Source organism: Sturnira hondurensis, unplaced genomic scaffold (genome assembly GCF_014824575.4).
Source record: "Sturnira hondurensis isolate 20B ecotype Veracruz unplaced genomic scaffold, ASM1482457v3 Scaffold0013299, whole genome shotgun sequence".
NCBI lineage: Eukaryota > Metazoa > Chordata > Mammalia > Chiroptera > Phyllostomidae > Sturnira > Sturnira hondurensis.
The window spans coordinates 3,706,554-3,719,953 of record NW_028085930.1 but is presented as its reverse complement, the minus strand read 5'-3'; the positions used below and the strand labels follow the sequence as shown (position 1 = coordinate 3,719,953).

At 34.6% G+C, this 13,400-nt stretch overlaps 1 protein-coding gene across 2 annotated transcripts in view; it reads right to left on the bottom strand.

The window, feature by feature from the left end:
* STAG1 (STAG1 cohesin complex component) overlaps nucleotides 1–13,400 on the bottom strand; it is a 400,795-nt gene that overhangs the window by 95,331 nt on the left and 292,064 nt on the right. For both annotated transcript variants that reach the window (XM_037061224.1, XM_037061225.1), the window contains exon 15: nucleotides 4,718–4,835. In XM_037061224.1, the coding sequence (XP_036917119.1) occupies nucleotides 4,718–4,835 (118 nt within the window). The remainder of the gene's footprint in view (nucleotides 1–4,717; nucleotides 4,836–13,400) is intronic.

The following is a 13,400-nucleotide window of genomic DNA, read 5'->3' as shown; positions in this document are numbered from 1 at the left end:
CTGTACTCTCCTTGTTGTATTCAATCCTATGTATTTTTAAAGGTAGACGTTGACACTAATTTGAATAATTTACTTATTTGTCTCCCTTTTCCTATGTGTCTCCTTTCCTCTGTATACTTATTTATGTTAAAGCCCAATAGATGTAGAGATTATAGACAGAAGTAGGTATACATTTTTTGTTTTTTTTTTAAGATTTTATTTATTTATCTTTAGAGGGGAAGGGAAGGAGAGAGGGAGAGAAATATCAATGTATGGTTGCATCTTGTGCATCCCCTTCTGGGAACTGGCCCACAACCCAGGCATGTGCCCTGACTGGGAATCAAACTGCAATCCTTTGGTTTGCAGGCCCGTGTTCAATTCACTGAGCTACACCAGCCAAGGCAGAAGTAGGTATAATTTAAATGAAAAGTAATTAAGATTAAGGAATTTAGAACTTTATACTAATTATTTTAAAATAAATTTAAGCAATGATAATGAAAAGGCAAACAGAGACATAACAACATCTTGTCCTTTATTGTGTACCAAAATGATCTTGTATAGGAATATGTATGCACATCTTAATTCAATCATTTTTGTTAAAATATTTCATTGCCATAGGAAAAATATATGAACTTTAGTTTGTCTTAGGAAAATTACATGAAATAGCTTCAGCTTTTCTCTTTATACTCCCTGATCCTAATGCCTAATAAGGAAAAGCTTTCCACCCAATAAAACTAAGTTTCTATTTTTGTGATTCTATAATTTCATAATTTTTCACATTTGGCTGGGGATAAAGGATGATCTAGTTCTAGGAAAAGCAAGGAGAGAGAGAGATCAAGTTATCTTAAGTATGAAACCATTCCCCTACTATATACTAAACTCCATATTAGTGCTGAAAAATAATTCAACCATACAGTGTCCAATGACATCCATTTTGTTATTTACTTTATAATTTGAAACCATCCAATCAGACAAGGTAAATGCAAAATATCTGAAATTTAATTGAAATCCTGTTGGGATAAGACAACAAAATCAAACAATAAAATGGAAAGTAAAGCAAGCCTTAAGCCAGAGATAAGAGCCAAATACAAATTGGAACAAATACGTAGCTAGCTATTCACACTATAAATTATGAGCTAACTATACAACTTTGAAATCTTTGGAAACCTCTTTGTACATCATCTCTAATTATTCATTATTGATTTTATTCTTACCACCTTGAACTTTGACTTCTCCCCTTTAACTACCACCGAAAAGAAATGATTAAAAGTCACCAATGACCTAAATCATCCTTTTCCTCCTCTGCATTATGTGATGTTAATTTATTAAGCACAGCTCTCCTGAAACCTCTCTTTACTGGGCTTCTATAGGGTACAATTATCTGTTATCCTTTTTATAGCTTGCTAGCGTTCTTATCTCTCTTGCTCCTCCTGTTTTTTTCCCCTGTCTGTGTAATCTTTAAAACTTAGCCAATGGGCTCTCTCTCCTTACTCTTTTATATTCTTAGTATTTCCCATAGAGACCATAGCATAAGTTACTTAAGTAGTCTTCTACCTACTCCAAACCACGTTTACAAAGAGCATCTTTCCTAAAATATAAATTTGATCACATTACCCCTCTCTTTAAAATACTTCAGTAGCTCCCTATTACATTTAGAATGAACTAAATAATTCCATTCATGAACAAAAAGGTCCTACATACTCTGGCCCCTGACTCTTTCTCATCTTGTGCCACTGGCTCACTATGCTCTATGTATTACAGCTCCTAAAAAGTAACAATATCATTAGGCTTCAGATATTCTCCAAGTGTTATTTCCTCTATCTAGAAAAGCTCTTTTTTGATATTTCCCATGGCAAGTTTCCTTATTGTTATTATCCACTACACTTACAAACTTTTGAAATTTTTCTGTTTACTTGGTTTTGGTATGCCTTCCCCACTAGAATGTAAGCTCCATGTAGATAGTGAACTGATTTCAGTGCTCAGTATACTAGTCTGTACACAGAAAAGAGCCAATAAATATTTTAAGATTATAAAGGAGTTGATTCCCTGCACTGAAGAATTCCATTCATTCACTGGACAACAATTTTAGAATTAGAAATAACCAAAGATGATCTAATTGAAGGTCTTTAAAAATTTAAAAAAAAAAAAGGTAATAGAGGCTGAAAAACCCAGGAAACTTAAATCACCTAGTTACGGTTTTGTTGTTACTTGGTTGGTACCTGTTACTTGGCCACTCAGATTATACTAAAAATTTATTATGCAATTTGGCTTTTCTGTAGAATACATACACATGCTCAACAAAAAATTTCCTGTACCTTAAAAACATTACAAAGTAGTCTTAAGGGTACCATGATTTTAATTTGTTATTGGTAGTCTTTGACAATGTGTCTGTTTTCCCAAATTCTAATCCCATTATTTCCAACCACTAACTAGACTTTCATCTACTGGAAAATCTATCACACTTTACCTACCTAAAATATAATAATTTCTGATAAGTCTTAAACAAGTTACTAGTAACATTTTTTATCCTAAAATATGGCAAAATACTAGCATAGAAAATTGATTTGGATGGCATTCCATGACAGAGCTTGTATGTGGCACAGCACGCATTTGGACAAACATGAAAAAAGTAGTATCCTGAACAGCTCCATATTTGTTAGACATAATCTCCCCAGCCTTGTTTTCCCAGATTCAGTCATACCCTAAAACTGTGGTTCACTTAGTTTTTTCTCCATTTTATAACTCACTTCTTTATTGGCTAAAATTGAACCAAAAACTCAAGCCGAAATATCTTGACTGAAAATTAAATCTAATGCCAACTAAATTTAAAACATATAAAAGAATAGTACATTTATTTTAATGAGATAAATCTATCTAGAATACCCTGATAACTGACAAACTTAGTAATTACTATTTACTGACTTAACCATCTAATTTAAATGAGAGTTAAAAGTCAACAATACCAAAGCTAGCTCCTTGGATCTTCTTTTAATGTATACTCCCTGCTTCTCTTCTCCTTGGAAATAATCTTACAGGACTTGGGGTGATTAAAAAGACTTGGAATCATAATATACAAGAAGCTCTAACCCAATGTACAGATTCTACGGCCCCAAGCACAAGAAGGAAAATGGATAAAATGTACTAGTAAACGCTATGCCATGCACTTCATTCAAGTGTTGATTGGGCAGTAGTAATGAGAAGGGAAGTTGATTTTATTAGGGAAAATATTAACATTTGTTAGAAATAGAATGTATGAGTCAGTGAACTTAGCAGAAACATATATAAGTAAAATAAAAAGAAAAAATATAGAATTTATGTCCATACTTCCTGTGATCCAGTATTTTCCTTTCAGTTGAGAGTTTGACCTTGTAAGCAGAAGATCCTGCCACCTTAGTAATAAGGCCAACTTCTCACCAAAAATACAGAGAAAAAACAAACATGCAAATAAAGTAAATAATAATCAGAGGTAGAGCCAAATATGCTATAATAACTTCCACCTTGAAACAAAATCTATGGAAAGTTTGGAAAGGATTTGTGTTACAAGTTAAGAATGAGGTTATGAGGTAAAAATTTTTAGTTTAAAAGAGGCAATTTGGGCCACTCTACTGCAATGTAACTGAATATGATGCATACCTGTTGTTTCTCTGATTGAATTTTGTCAGACCCAGAGTAGATAATGCCAGTTGGCATTACTACTTAGAAAGAACAATGGGGGATGGTCACTCTCCTGGTGACCTGTTTGGGTAGTCTACTGAAGGAGATGGCTCATTCTGCTTTTACATTCTTGAGGATTTTTAACCATACAAAAACAGGGGAAGCAGAACAGAGAATTAACAGCTTAATTTAATTACATTTAATACTTACAACAACATAAGGTAGATAGAGAAAATAAACTTTTTGTTACAAAGAAAAGCAAATCAACAATCAGAAAAAATGAGGACTTCAGTCACAAAGGATAAAGTCAAAAATCTGAATATATTTTTTTCAATTCTGAAGTCCATGTTCACTATAAGTCTCACTTACATCAAAGTTATCATTTATATTCCAAGATTGTTGTATGAATTAAACTAAACAGTTTTTAAAAGCACTATTGTGGGCTAGTTTGAAATACAAACCATATATAGGTAAAAGCATTTCTAGTTTTAAGGATTTAATATTCATATAAGCTTCTAGAATATAAATGATTAACTATACATATCCAATTTGTTGTTCATGTTATTACATAACATGTAATAAGATGTATACTTCAGAAATTATCATATAACAATTATACCTATTTCTTGAATAGCTAGGTAAATGATTTTATTTTTGACTTTCTGATTTTAATAATTAAGAAAATATAAGAAAAGGGTATGGTTCTGGTATAATTAAATCTTTTTGTGTCAAAGGCCTTTCCAAATTCACATACAAATATAGCAAAAAGATTCTGATGCCCCTTTTTGTTTTTACAATTAAGTATGCCTGTATTTTGTATCTCAAATCAGAATAAAAACTGTTCAAATATTTCACAACACATAGATTTCAAAAAACTTTTGTGGCATGGCAGCAGTCTTAATCTAGAAAGACATTATAAGTTACTGAGACATTCTTAATTGTCATAGGCAACAAATTGCTCTCCTTGCAAAAAGATACAGCATTCTTGCATATATTAATTTCTAAGATGTGATCTATACAAGATGCTATTATTATGAATAGATGCTCATAATAATATACAGATCAACTTATCAAAATATCATACCTTCTTCTCCTTGAACAGGTTCTTCTAATAGCAACTCCGTCATACATTCCCAGTCTTTCAAAAGTTCTTGAGAGCTCTCCCACAAACTGTCCACCAAGTAGGCTGCATGTTCATGCAACTAAAAACAAATCAAGTGTGACTGAAGAACATTTAATGAAGAAACCACTAATAATATTTGAGTTAGTAAATGATTTTCTTCATAATTAAAATGGCTTGTTGACAACGTCCCCAATGTATTCCACTGTCATTAATGGACTGCACTATGTAAATTCAAACAAAAAAAGTTTTTTACAGTAGTAAATAACATCATTTACAGATGAGGAAACTGAGAGTATAATTGACAGAATTCTTGAAATTACAAACATGGTCACTTTTAATGATTCTTGTATTGTCTCTTGTAATTATCCTTTTTTCAAAAAAAAATCAATTATTTTCTCTGAGAAATTCACTTGAAACTTTGGTACCAGCTAAGTATTCAGTACTTTACATCTCTCTCACCTTTGGTCAAAGTCAAAATTTAAGTTACCCACATCTCTATTTTCTACTTTTATTTCCATTTAACCCAATGAATTCCACATCTAACCTTACCCCCAATTTTTGCTGTTACTCTTCACAATTTTCTTGAAATGTTCTCACAGTAAACAAACACCAAGTTTCTCATCTAATACTTCATACCAAACTCTCTCCCACTTGTTTGTTATTAAACCATGAAGATTACTTCAATAAAGCTGTTTAGGGAAGGTAAACAAAGAAAGTGTTGGCCTTGCTCTTATTTCTGCTACTTAAAGTGGACTTTTCCACTCTTGCATAAAAATTCTTCCATCTTTAAGGTTCATGACATGCACCTAAACTACTATGTAGATTGGTGTTTTCCAAGCTATAGATTGCAACCCTTTCACTGCCTGTTAAACTTATTTAAGGCATTAAAACCAAAATTTCAAAAACTGAAACAAAGAAGAGTACATAGCACAAAGAAACGTAAGTTACACTTTATATAACTCTTACTTCAGTTGTATGTGCTCGTACTTGGTTTTCTCATGAGTAGTGGCCCCAAAACTTAGACCTTTCTAGACCTACTGGTTGTCTACTTGCTATCTTGGCACATTCAGCATGTGAGTTTGTTTTCTTCCTCATATGTCAATTCTATTATTCTTAACTTTAATGTGCATTTAAGTGACCAATTTTAAACTACCTCATTTGACCTTTAAATTCTACATTTCAAATCTCATATTCTGGCTTATTAAATGCTTCATGAAATCCACCCCTGCACATAAACCAATCTCCCAATGGTTTCTGTCAATGTCAGATTTGATAATATCGATTAGCATCTCTGCTTGGGAAAGAACATAAGCAAAGGTTTGCAGCAACATATCTTCAAACTTTCCAAATTCACATATCCTAAGGAAACTATTTGTAGATCATCATTAGAAACATTATTCCCAAAGTGACAGGCATAAGTGGCATACAACTTGGTGTGAAAAATGAAAACCAGCATCAGTAACCAGAAAACAGTTTCAAAACTGTTGCTATTAAAAGCTAAGCTGAAATGGAGTTATTAATTCATACAGAGTTTCAGGTTATGAAGATTATTGAAAAGTTCTGGAAATGGATGGCATTGATGGTTGCACAGCCATGTGAATCACTTGGTATCTATTAACTGTATAGTTAAAAAGAGTAAAAATGGTAGTTATGTATATTTTTCCACACTAAAACAAAAATCCTAAGCTAGCCCTGGCTGGTGTAGCTCAGTGGATTGAGCATGGGCCTGCGAACCACATGATCGCGGTTCAATTCCCAGTCAGGGCACATGCCTGGGTTGCAGGCCAGTTCCCAGTGGGGGACACATGAGAGGCAACCACACATTGATACTTCTCTACCTCTCTCCTTCCCTTCCCCTCTCTCTGAAAATAAATAAATAAAATATTTTTTAAAATCCTAAGCTAAATAAACTTGCTTTTATGTCTACCTATGTGTCATTACAGTGTGTCTGTTGAATAGATATAAAAAGGTTAATAATTATATTTTTGGTGGATTACATCTCCTACTCTATAAAATATCTCCCTTGTTCTCAATTCTGGTTTATCTTACATGACACTGTCCCCTGTTATTTTGTGAACATTTTTTAATTTCAGGCCTTTAACCACTTTATTTAATTCTTGGTGTTTATTTGTAAACTTCCTGTGTTATTTTAATTAAGATGTGTTTTTAAACAACATTTTTCATTTACTTATTTCAACCTTAATTACAATCTGTTTTTTAATAAAGCAAGTTAATCCATTTACATGTATTGGCATTATTGACATTGGAAATAATTCTGGCACCTGATTCCCAGTGCTTAACTGACAACATTCTTATTTTGTCTGTGCTTCCTTCAGTTTTGAGAAAGAGAAACATCTATTGATGTTCCATTCATTTATGCATTCAATGACTAATTCTTGTAAGTGACCTTACCAGGGACTGAACCTGCAACCCTGGCATATGTCAACAACACTAACTAACCAAGCTACCTGGCCAGGGCCCAGTTTTATTTTCTAACATACTGGGTTGACCAAAAACTTAATTTGGTTTTTTCCCCTGTAAGATGGCTCCAATAACAATTAGTTGCCTTTAACAACATTTGAAACAATTTTGTTAGACTGTATTGTGACAGCCTTCATATCAGCGCACATTAAAAAAACATCTTTTCATGAAGATGGCACCCAAAGTGATGAAGGAAGCACCTACCAGTCCCAAAGCTGAAACCAATTCAAAGGCTTTGATGGCAAAGAAAGCAGTGCTAAAAGGCATCTACAGCCACACACACACACACAAAAAAAAGATCCACACATCACCCACCTTCCAGAGGCTTAAGACCCTGCAGCTCTGAGGACAGTGTAAATATCCTTGGAAGGGCACCCTCCTCAGGAGAAACAAGCATGACCACTATATTATCAAGTTCCCCCTGACTAGCAAGTTAGCCATTAAGAGATAGAAGACAATACATTTGCATTCACTGTGGATGTCAGGGCCAACAAGCACCAAACAGGCTGGAAACAAGCTCTATTGATGTACCCAAGGTCAACAACCTGATGAGGACTTACAGAGAGAAGAAGGCATATGTTTAACAGGCTCCAGACTATGATGCTTTGAACGTTGCCAAAAAAACTGTGATCATCTAAATTGAGTCCAGCTGGCTAATTCTAAATGTAAAAGTTTTACATTATTAAAAAATCATAATTTTAAAAAATGAATTTGGTAAATTTTTGTATAGCCATTTTAATACTGCAGATGGAAGAAAATATGCAACATTTTTTGGCAGACTATGCTTCATTATTTCAAGAAAGGTGACCTGGCTGGTGTACCTCAGTGGATTGAGCACAGGCCTGTGAACCACACGACTGTGTTTCGATTCCCAGTCAGGGCACATGCCTAGGTTGTAGGCCAGTTCCCAGCGGGGGACTCAGGAGAGGCAAGCATACATTGATATTTCTCTCCTTCTCTCCTTCCCTTCCTCTCTAAAGATAAATAAATTAAAAAAAAAAAGAAAGGTAAAAATGCCACCATAATGCAAAAAAAAAAAGATTTATGCAGTGTATGGGGAAGTTGCTGTGACTGATCAAACGCGTCAAAAGCGGTTTGCAAAGTTTCGTGATGCTCCACGGTTCAACAGACAAGCTGAAATTGATAGTGGTCAAATTGAGACATTGAGAACAGTTGATGTTATACCATATGCAGGAGAAAGCTGACATACTCAAAATAGCCAAATCAATAAAGTGATTGGTAAAAATGAAAAATGTGTCTTTTATTTTACGGAAAAACAAAATGGACTTTTGCCTGACCCAGTATCTTCCCATCATCAAAATCCTTAGCACACCTATTTATCTGTCTGTCTATCTATCTATCTATCTATCTTTAGAGGGCAAGGAAGGAGAGAAGGAGAGAAATATCAACATATGGTTGTGTCTTGTGCATCCCCTGCTGGGAACTGGCCTGCAACCCAGGCATGAGCCCTGATTGGGAATCAAACCACAATCCTATGGTTCGCAGGCTCACGCTCAATCCACTGAGCTACACCATCCAGGGCACATGTATTTACTTTTTGTAGGACAAAAAGTAAATAATGTGAACCTTATATTCCTACACTGTAAGAATTATTTTTAGATATTAAATATTACAGCCATATTATTTGGGCTTCAGACATATTTGCCAACCACTGTTTCTGGCTTTGTTTAATGTATCCATTTTTCATTTTTGCTAGAAAATATCATGAAGCAATACTTTGTATTTAGGGTACATGGACAGTAAACATTCTAACTAAACATTTAATTAGCTTCTCCTCTCTGCTTTCTTTATAAAGCTCCTACTAGATAAAAGTACTTAATTTGTATTCCGTCTCTTACTTTCTCATATTTTTTTATTTCTTCTTTTACACTACTTTTGGGAAATATCCCTTGGTTCAAGCTATAGTCAATATTTGCTTGTGTCTATTTAGGCCAATTAATATGCTTCACCTCTAAATTTTGGAAATCATTTTTTTCAATTTCTGAAAAATACTCTTCCTCTTTCATTATGACTTCTTTCTATATCTGGGGGTATTAATAAAAAAATCCATCAATACGTCGGGTTTGTGCTGTGCTTTCACGATATTGATTTTTCTAAGTTTTAGTGATTCTTGATTGTCAGTTCATGTATGTTAAGAACACTAGACTCAAGAATACTGCTAAGCAGAATCCCTTTCTTGAGTTTAACTGCAAGGTGTTAGCTTCTTTGGTTGTGCAGGAAAGCAGAAAGAGGAAACTATAATTAGGCAGACTTTTCATCTAATGTGTGGGTATGCAATTTGTCTTTCGAATACAGAATCTCCCTGTCCCTCCTGGTGGTGATAAATTATCTGGGACATTCATACATTACTCCTCAGGCTCATGTACATACCTCAAATGCTACACCAGCATTTCTAAGTGAAGAATACACTCAGCTAACAGGAAGCTATTTAATTATTATTTATAGCTTACTCCTTTCACCAGCCTTTACTGCTCTGATCTTTGGTGTATTTCATATTTCTACCAGAAAGTCTAAAAAATTTTCCCCTATTTTTGTCTCATATGTGGGGTAAGAGTTACTTAACTCCAATGGAATTAATAGTCAATCACTTTATAGCTTCCACAAATTCCTCAGCTGCTCTGGTGAACTGGTAATCTTTCATACTGATTTATTAAGCACGAGGTTTTCAGCTGGATGAGCTGCTGCCACAGTGAAGGCTTTATGTAGCATAATTACATTAGCACTGGAATTTTATTTTTTGTTATGTAAATCAACCCATTTATTATAGGTTAGCAATGTTTCAAATGGTGGAGATTCTACTGGTCTTTCCACTCCTTCAGTATTCAGATGGCAGATTTTACTGTGACAACTGAAGGAGAGCTGAGCTGTAGGTCCAGGCACCACCATTAACTGTTTTCATTCAGAAGCCACAGTGCCAGATCCCCACAACTTGTTCTTCATCTTCATTTTGCCAAAGAAAGAGCAAATGTACTTGACAGCTGGCTGATTCCCACTTTCTTCACCACTTTCCTGAGGGACATGTCATAGCAGGTGTTGTATTTATCGATGATTCTGACCTTGGTGCGGTTATGCATGTCCCTGTGAATTAGGTCAGAACCTAAGTGGCTGCACTGGCATTTTTAAGGATCACCTTCCTATGCCTTCAGTCCTGCATATTAAAATTTAGCTCAGGCATACTGTCATTGTCACAAAATCCTTTTGTGTGTGGTAGTCAAAATTCTCAATGTAGATGTTAACTTCTTTGACCCTTTCCTCATCTTTCTGAGTATAAGGTGGAAGCTATGTAGAATATATTCTATTAATAACAATAATCAGTTGTTTCAAACTCAAACTGTACAGCAGAAGGATGTGAAAATGTGTTGTCTCTTTTACTAATTAGGAGTTCCAGGTTCAGTGATATTAGTAACAACAATTAATAATAAAATGGTCAGTCAGGAATTGGCTTAACGTGTTTTTGACACACAGTCTTTCTGTCTTCAAACATCTGTGATAGTCACATAACTTAGTAGTCTGAGATCTCTGTAAGTATGCCAAATGAAACCAAGTTTGAGGGGGAAAAAATCTAAGATGGCCACTAAGAGTAAAAGGTTAAAATCATATTTGACATATTTTATACCAAGGACATTCTATTACTAGTGAAAAATGAAGCTATTAGGAGAGAGGCCTTGAAGCATTCTCAATGGCTATAAAACCCTGGGATTAAAAAGGATCTGGAACCCTAAAAATAAATTTTCTAAAAAGTTTATGGAATTATAATTTTATAGAAACAGCATCAAAATAATATATCTGCAGCTATTCTTTGTAGTCTTTAGGAATTAGATGAACACTGCATAGACCAAGATGGCTAATTCGAATTATGTTAAAAATCATTTAAAAATAACATATAACATATATAAAATTGTACTTAGGTACATTTTATGCCACTATATCTAAATATAACTTATAGCACTTTCTCTAAGCTGGTATGCAAGACAAAATAATCTCATTTTTCTGGTGACTTTAATTGCAATCTTCTGGGTACATTATGATTCATCTGTAATTAAATTCAAGTTTACTCCCAATAATTTACCTCAAATTTTCTTTACCTTTTAGCTTTTCTGTTAAATACTACATAAAAGGAGTTCACTGTATAACAGAACCTTACAGTTATTTCTTTTATAAGAACTAATTAATAAAGTGAATCTTGAAGAACACACAAAACAGAAAAAACTTATCAGTTATGCTTTAGGAATGAGCACTCTGGAGAGATGTATTACATATATCAATATATTTGTTAATTTTATGTCTTAAATGACTATCATAATTAGTCTCATAATTCCATATACTTAGAAAGAGGGTGACCCTACTTCTAGACTGTCCAGAGATATTATGCTTATAGCTTTAAAATAATTATTCATACCATCCTTGTCACTCTGAAAAGCATCACAGTTTGGACAATAAATTCAATGATTTCAGTACCTATAGGGAAATCTGGAGCCATCACATTCACGTACCACTCATTTTACCATTTGACATGCATCTAAAAGATCCAAGCTATTTTGTCACCTGAAATCAGTGACTGCTATAAAGTTTGAGATTGCTTAACAATGTCACTTTTATTTTCTTAATTTTTTAAAAAAGATTATTTATTTTTACAGAGAGGGGAACAGAGAAAGAAAGAGAGAAATCTCAATGTGTGGTTGCCTCTCACGCACCCCCACCTGGGAAACCACGCCTGCAACACAGGCATATGCCCTGACTGGGAATCAAACTGGCAACCCTTTGGTTTCTAGGCTGGCACTCAATCCACTGAGCCACACCAGCCAGGGCAACAATTTCACTGTTTAGTACATGAAGAGAATAAGTAACTAATTTAGTCAATATCTGAATCTCCACTGTATCAACTGTAATTCACATATAAAAGAGGGTATACTGTAAACTATTTTTAATTCAATATATTAGAATTCTATTACCAAAATGTTACTATTTAACATCCAAGTAAAAGAAACTATGATAATCAATTCAGTTAATTCTAACTGATCAGTGGGTGATTCATCTATAAGCTGGCCTCATTTTACTTTATGATTTCTGAGATCTCTTTCAATTCAACTTTTTATGAGTCTATTACCAGAATAACACTAAAGTGTTTCAGTGAAACAAAGAGGAATTCTGAGTAGAACACGATCAGAATCCCACCATACTATAAGAACATACTCATAATTTTAATAAGCATTCAGGTCAGGATAAGAAAAGAGATTTTACCAAGGAATGTTTCTTGTGAAACACAGGAGACCATAAATGAATATATTATTACCATAAATAAACTAGAAACCCTTAAATATAATTTGCAGTTGCTTTTACAGTTAAAAAGAATGTCATCAACAACTAAAAATGTTTTAATGTTCTTGTAACATTTCAGTAAACAGTAGTAAACACAAAAATACAGTATCATCTGAAAATACAGCAGCAATACACATTACAAATTATTGCTTTAAATAAAAGACAAAACTGCATAAAACTAAATACTGTACTTATGCCTTTTAATATACCAAAAAGAAAAGTCTCTGGGCTTTAGAGATCTAAAACATTTTCCTTCAATTAATAATTAACCTAGATCAGATCTGACTGGTAGACTGAGCTCTGGCAGGCGAACCAAAGGGTCACAGGTTTGGACTTCTGGCCAAGATGCAGGCATAGGTGGAAACACTGTGCCCCTTCCCACAACTAAATTTAAAGACAACAAAGTTTTAGAAACAAAAACGCAGCCAAAACAGTGAAAATTGAACTCTACAGAAGTCCGAAAACAACGAACCACCCAGCCAGACGAGTAAGATGGGTGGAGGCAGCGGCGGAGCGGGATCAGGCTGGAAAGACCATTCCCTCTGACCAACCCAGGAGCTGAGGCGGAGGTGGTTGGTAGATCCCAAGACTGGGGTGGCGACAGGCGGATCCAGTGAGAGCTCAGGGCAGCTGGCTGACTGTGGTCACATGTTTGCACGCAGATAAACCAAGCAAAGGAGTGAACAGTGAAACAGACCACTCAGGCTAGGGCCCCAGCGACGGGAATAAGAGCCTGAAAGCACCAACTGGAAAGACTTTCTCGGAGTTGAGGTGCCCAGAGAGGCTCCCAGGCTCACAGAAGGTTCGATGGATAGAACCTAAG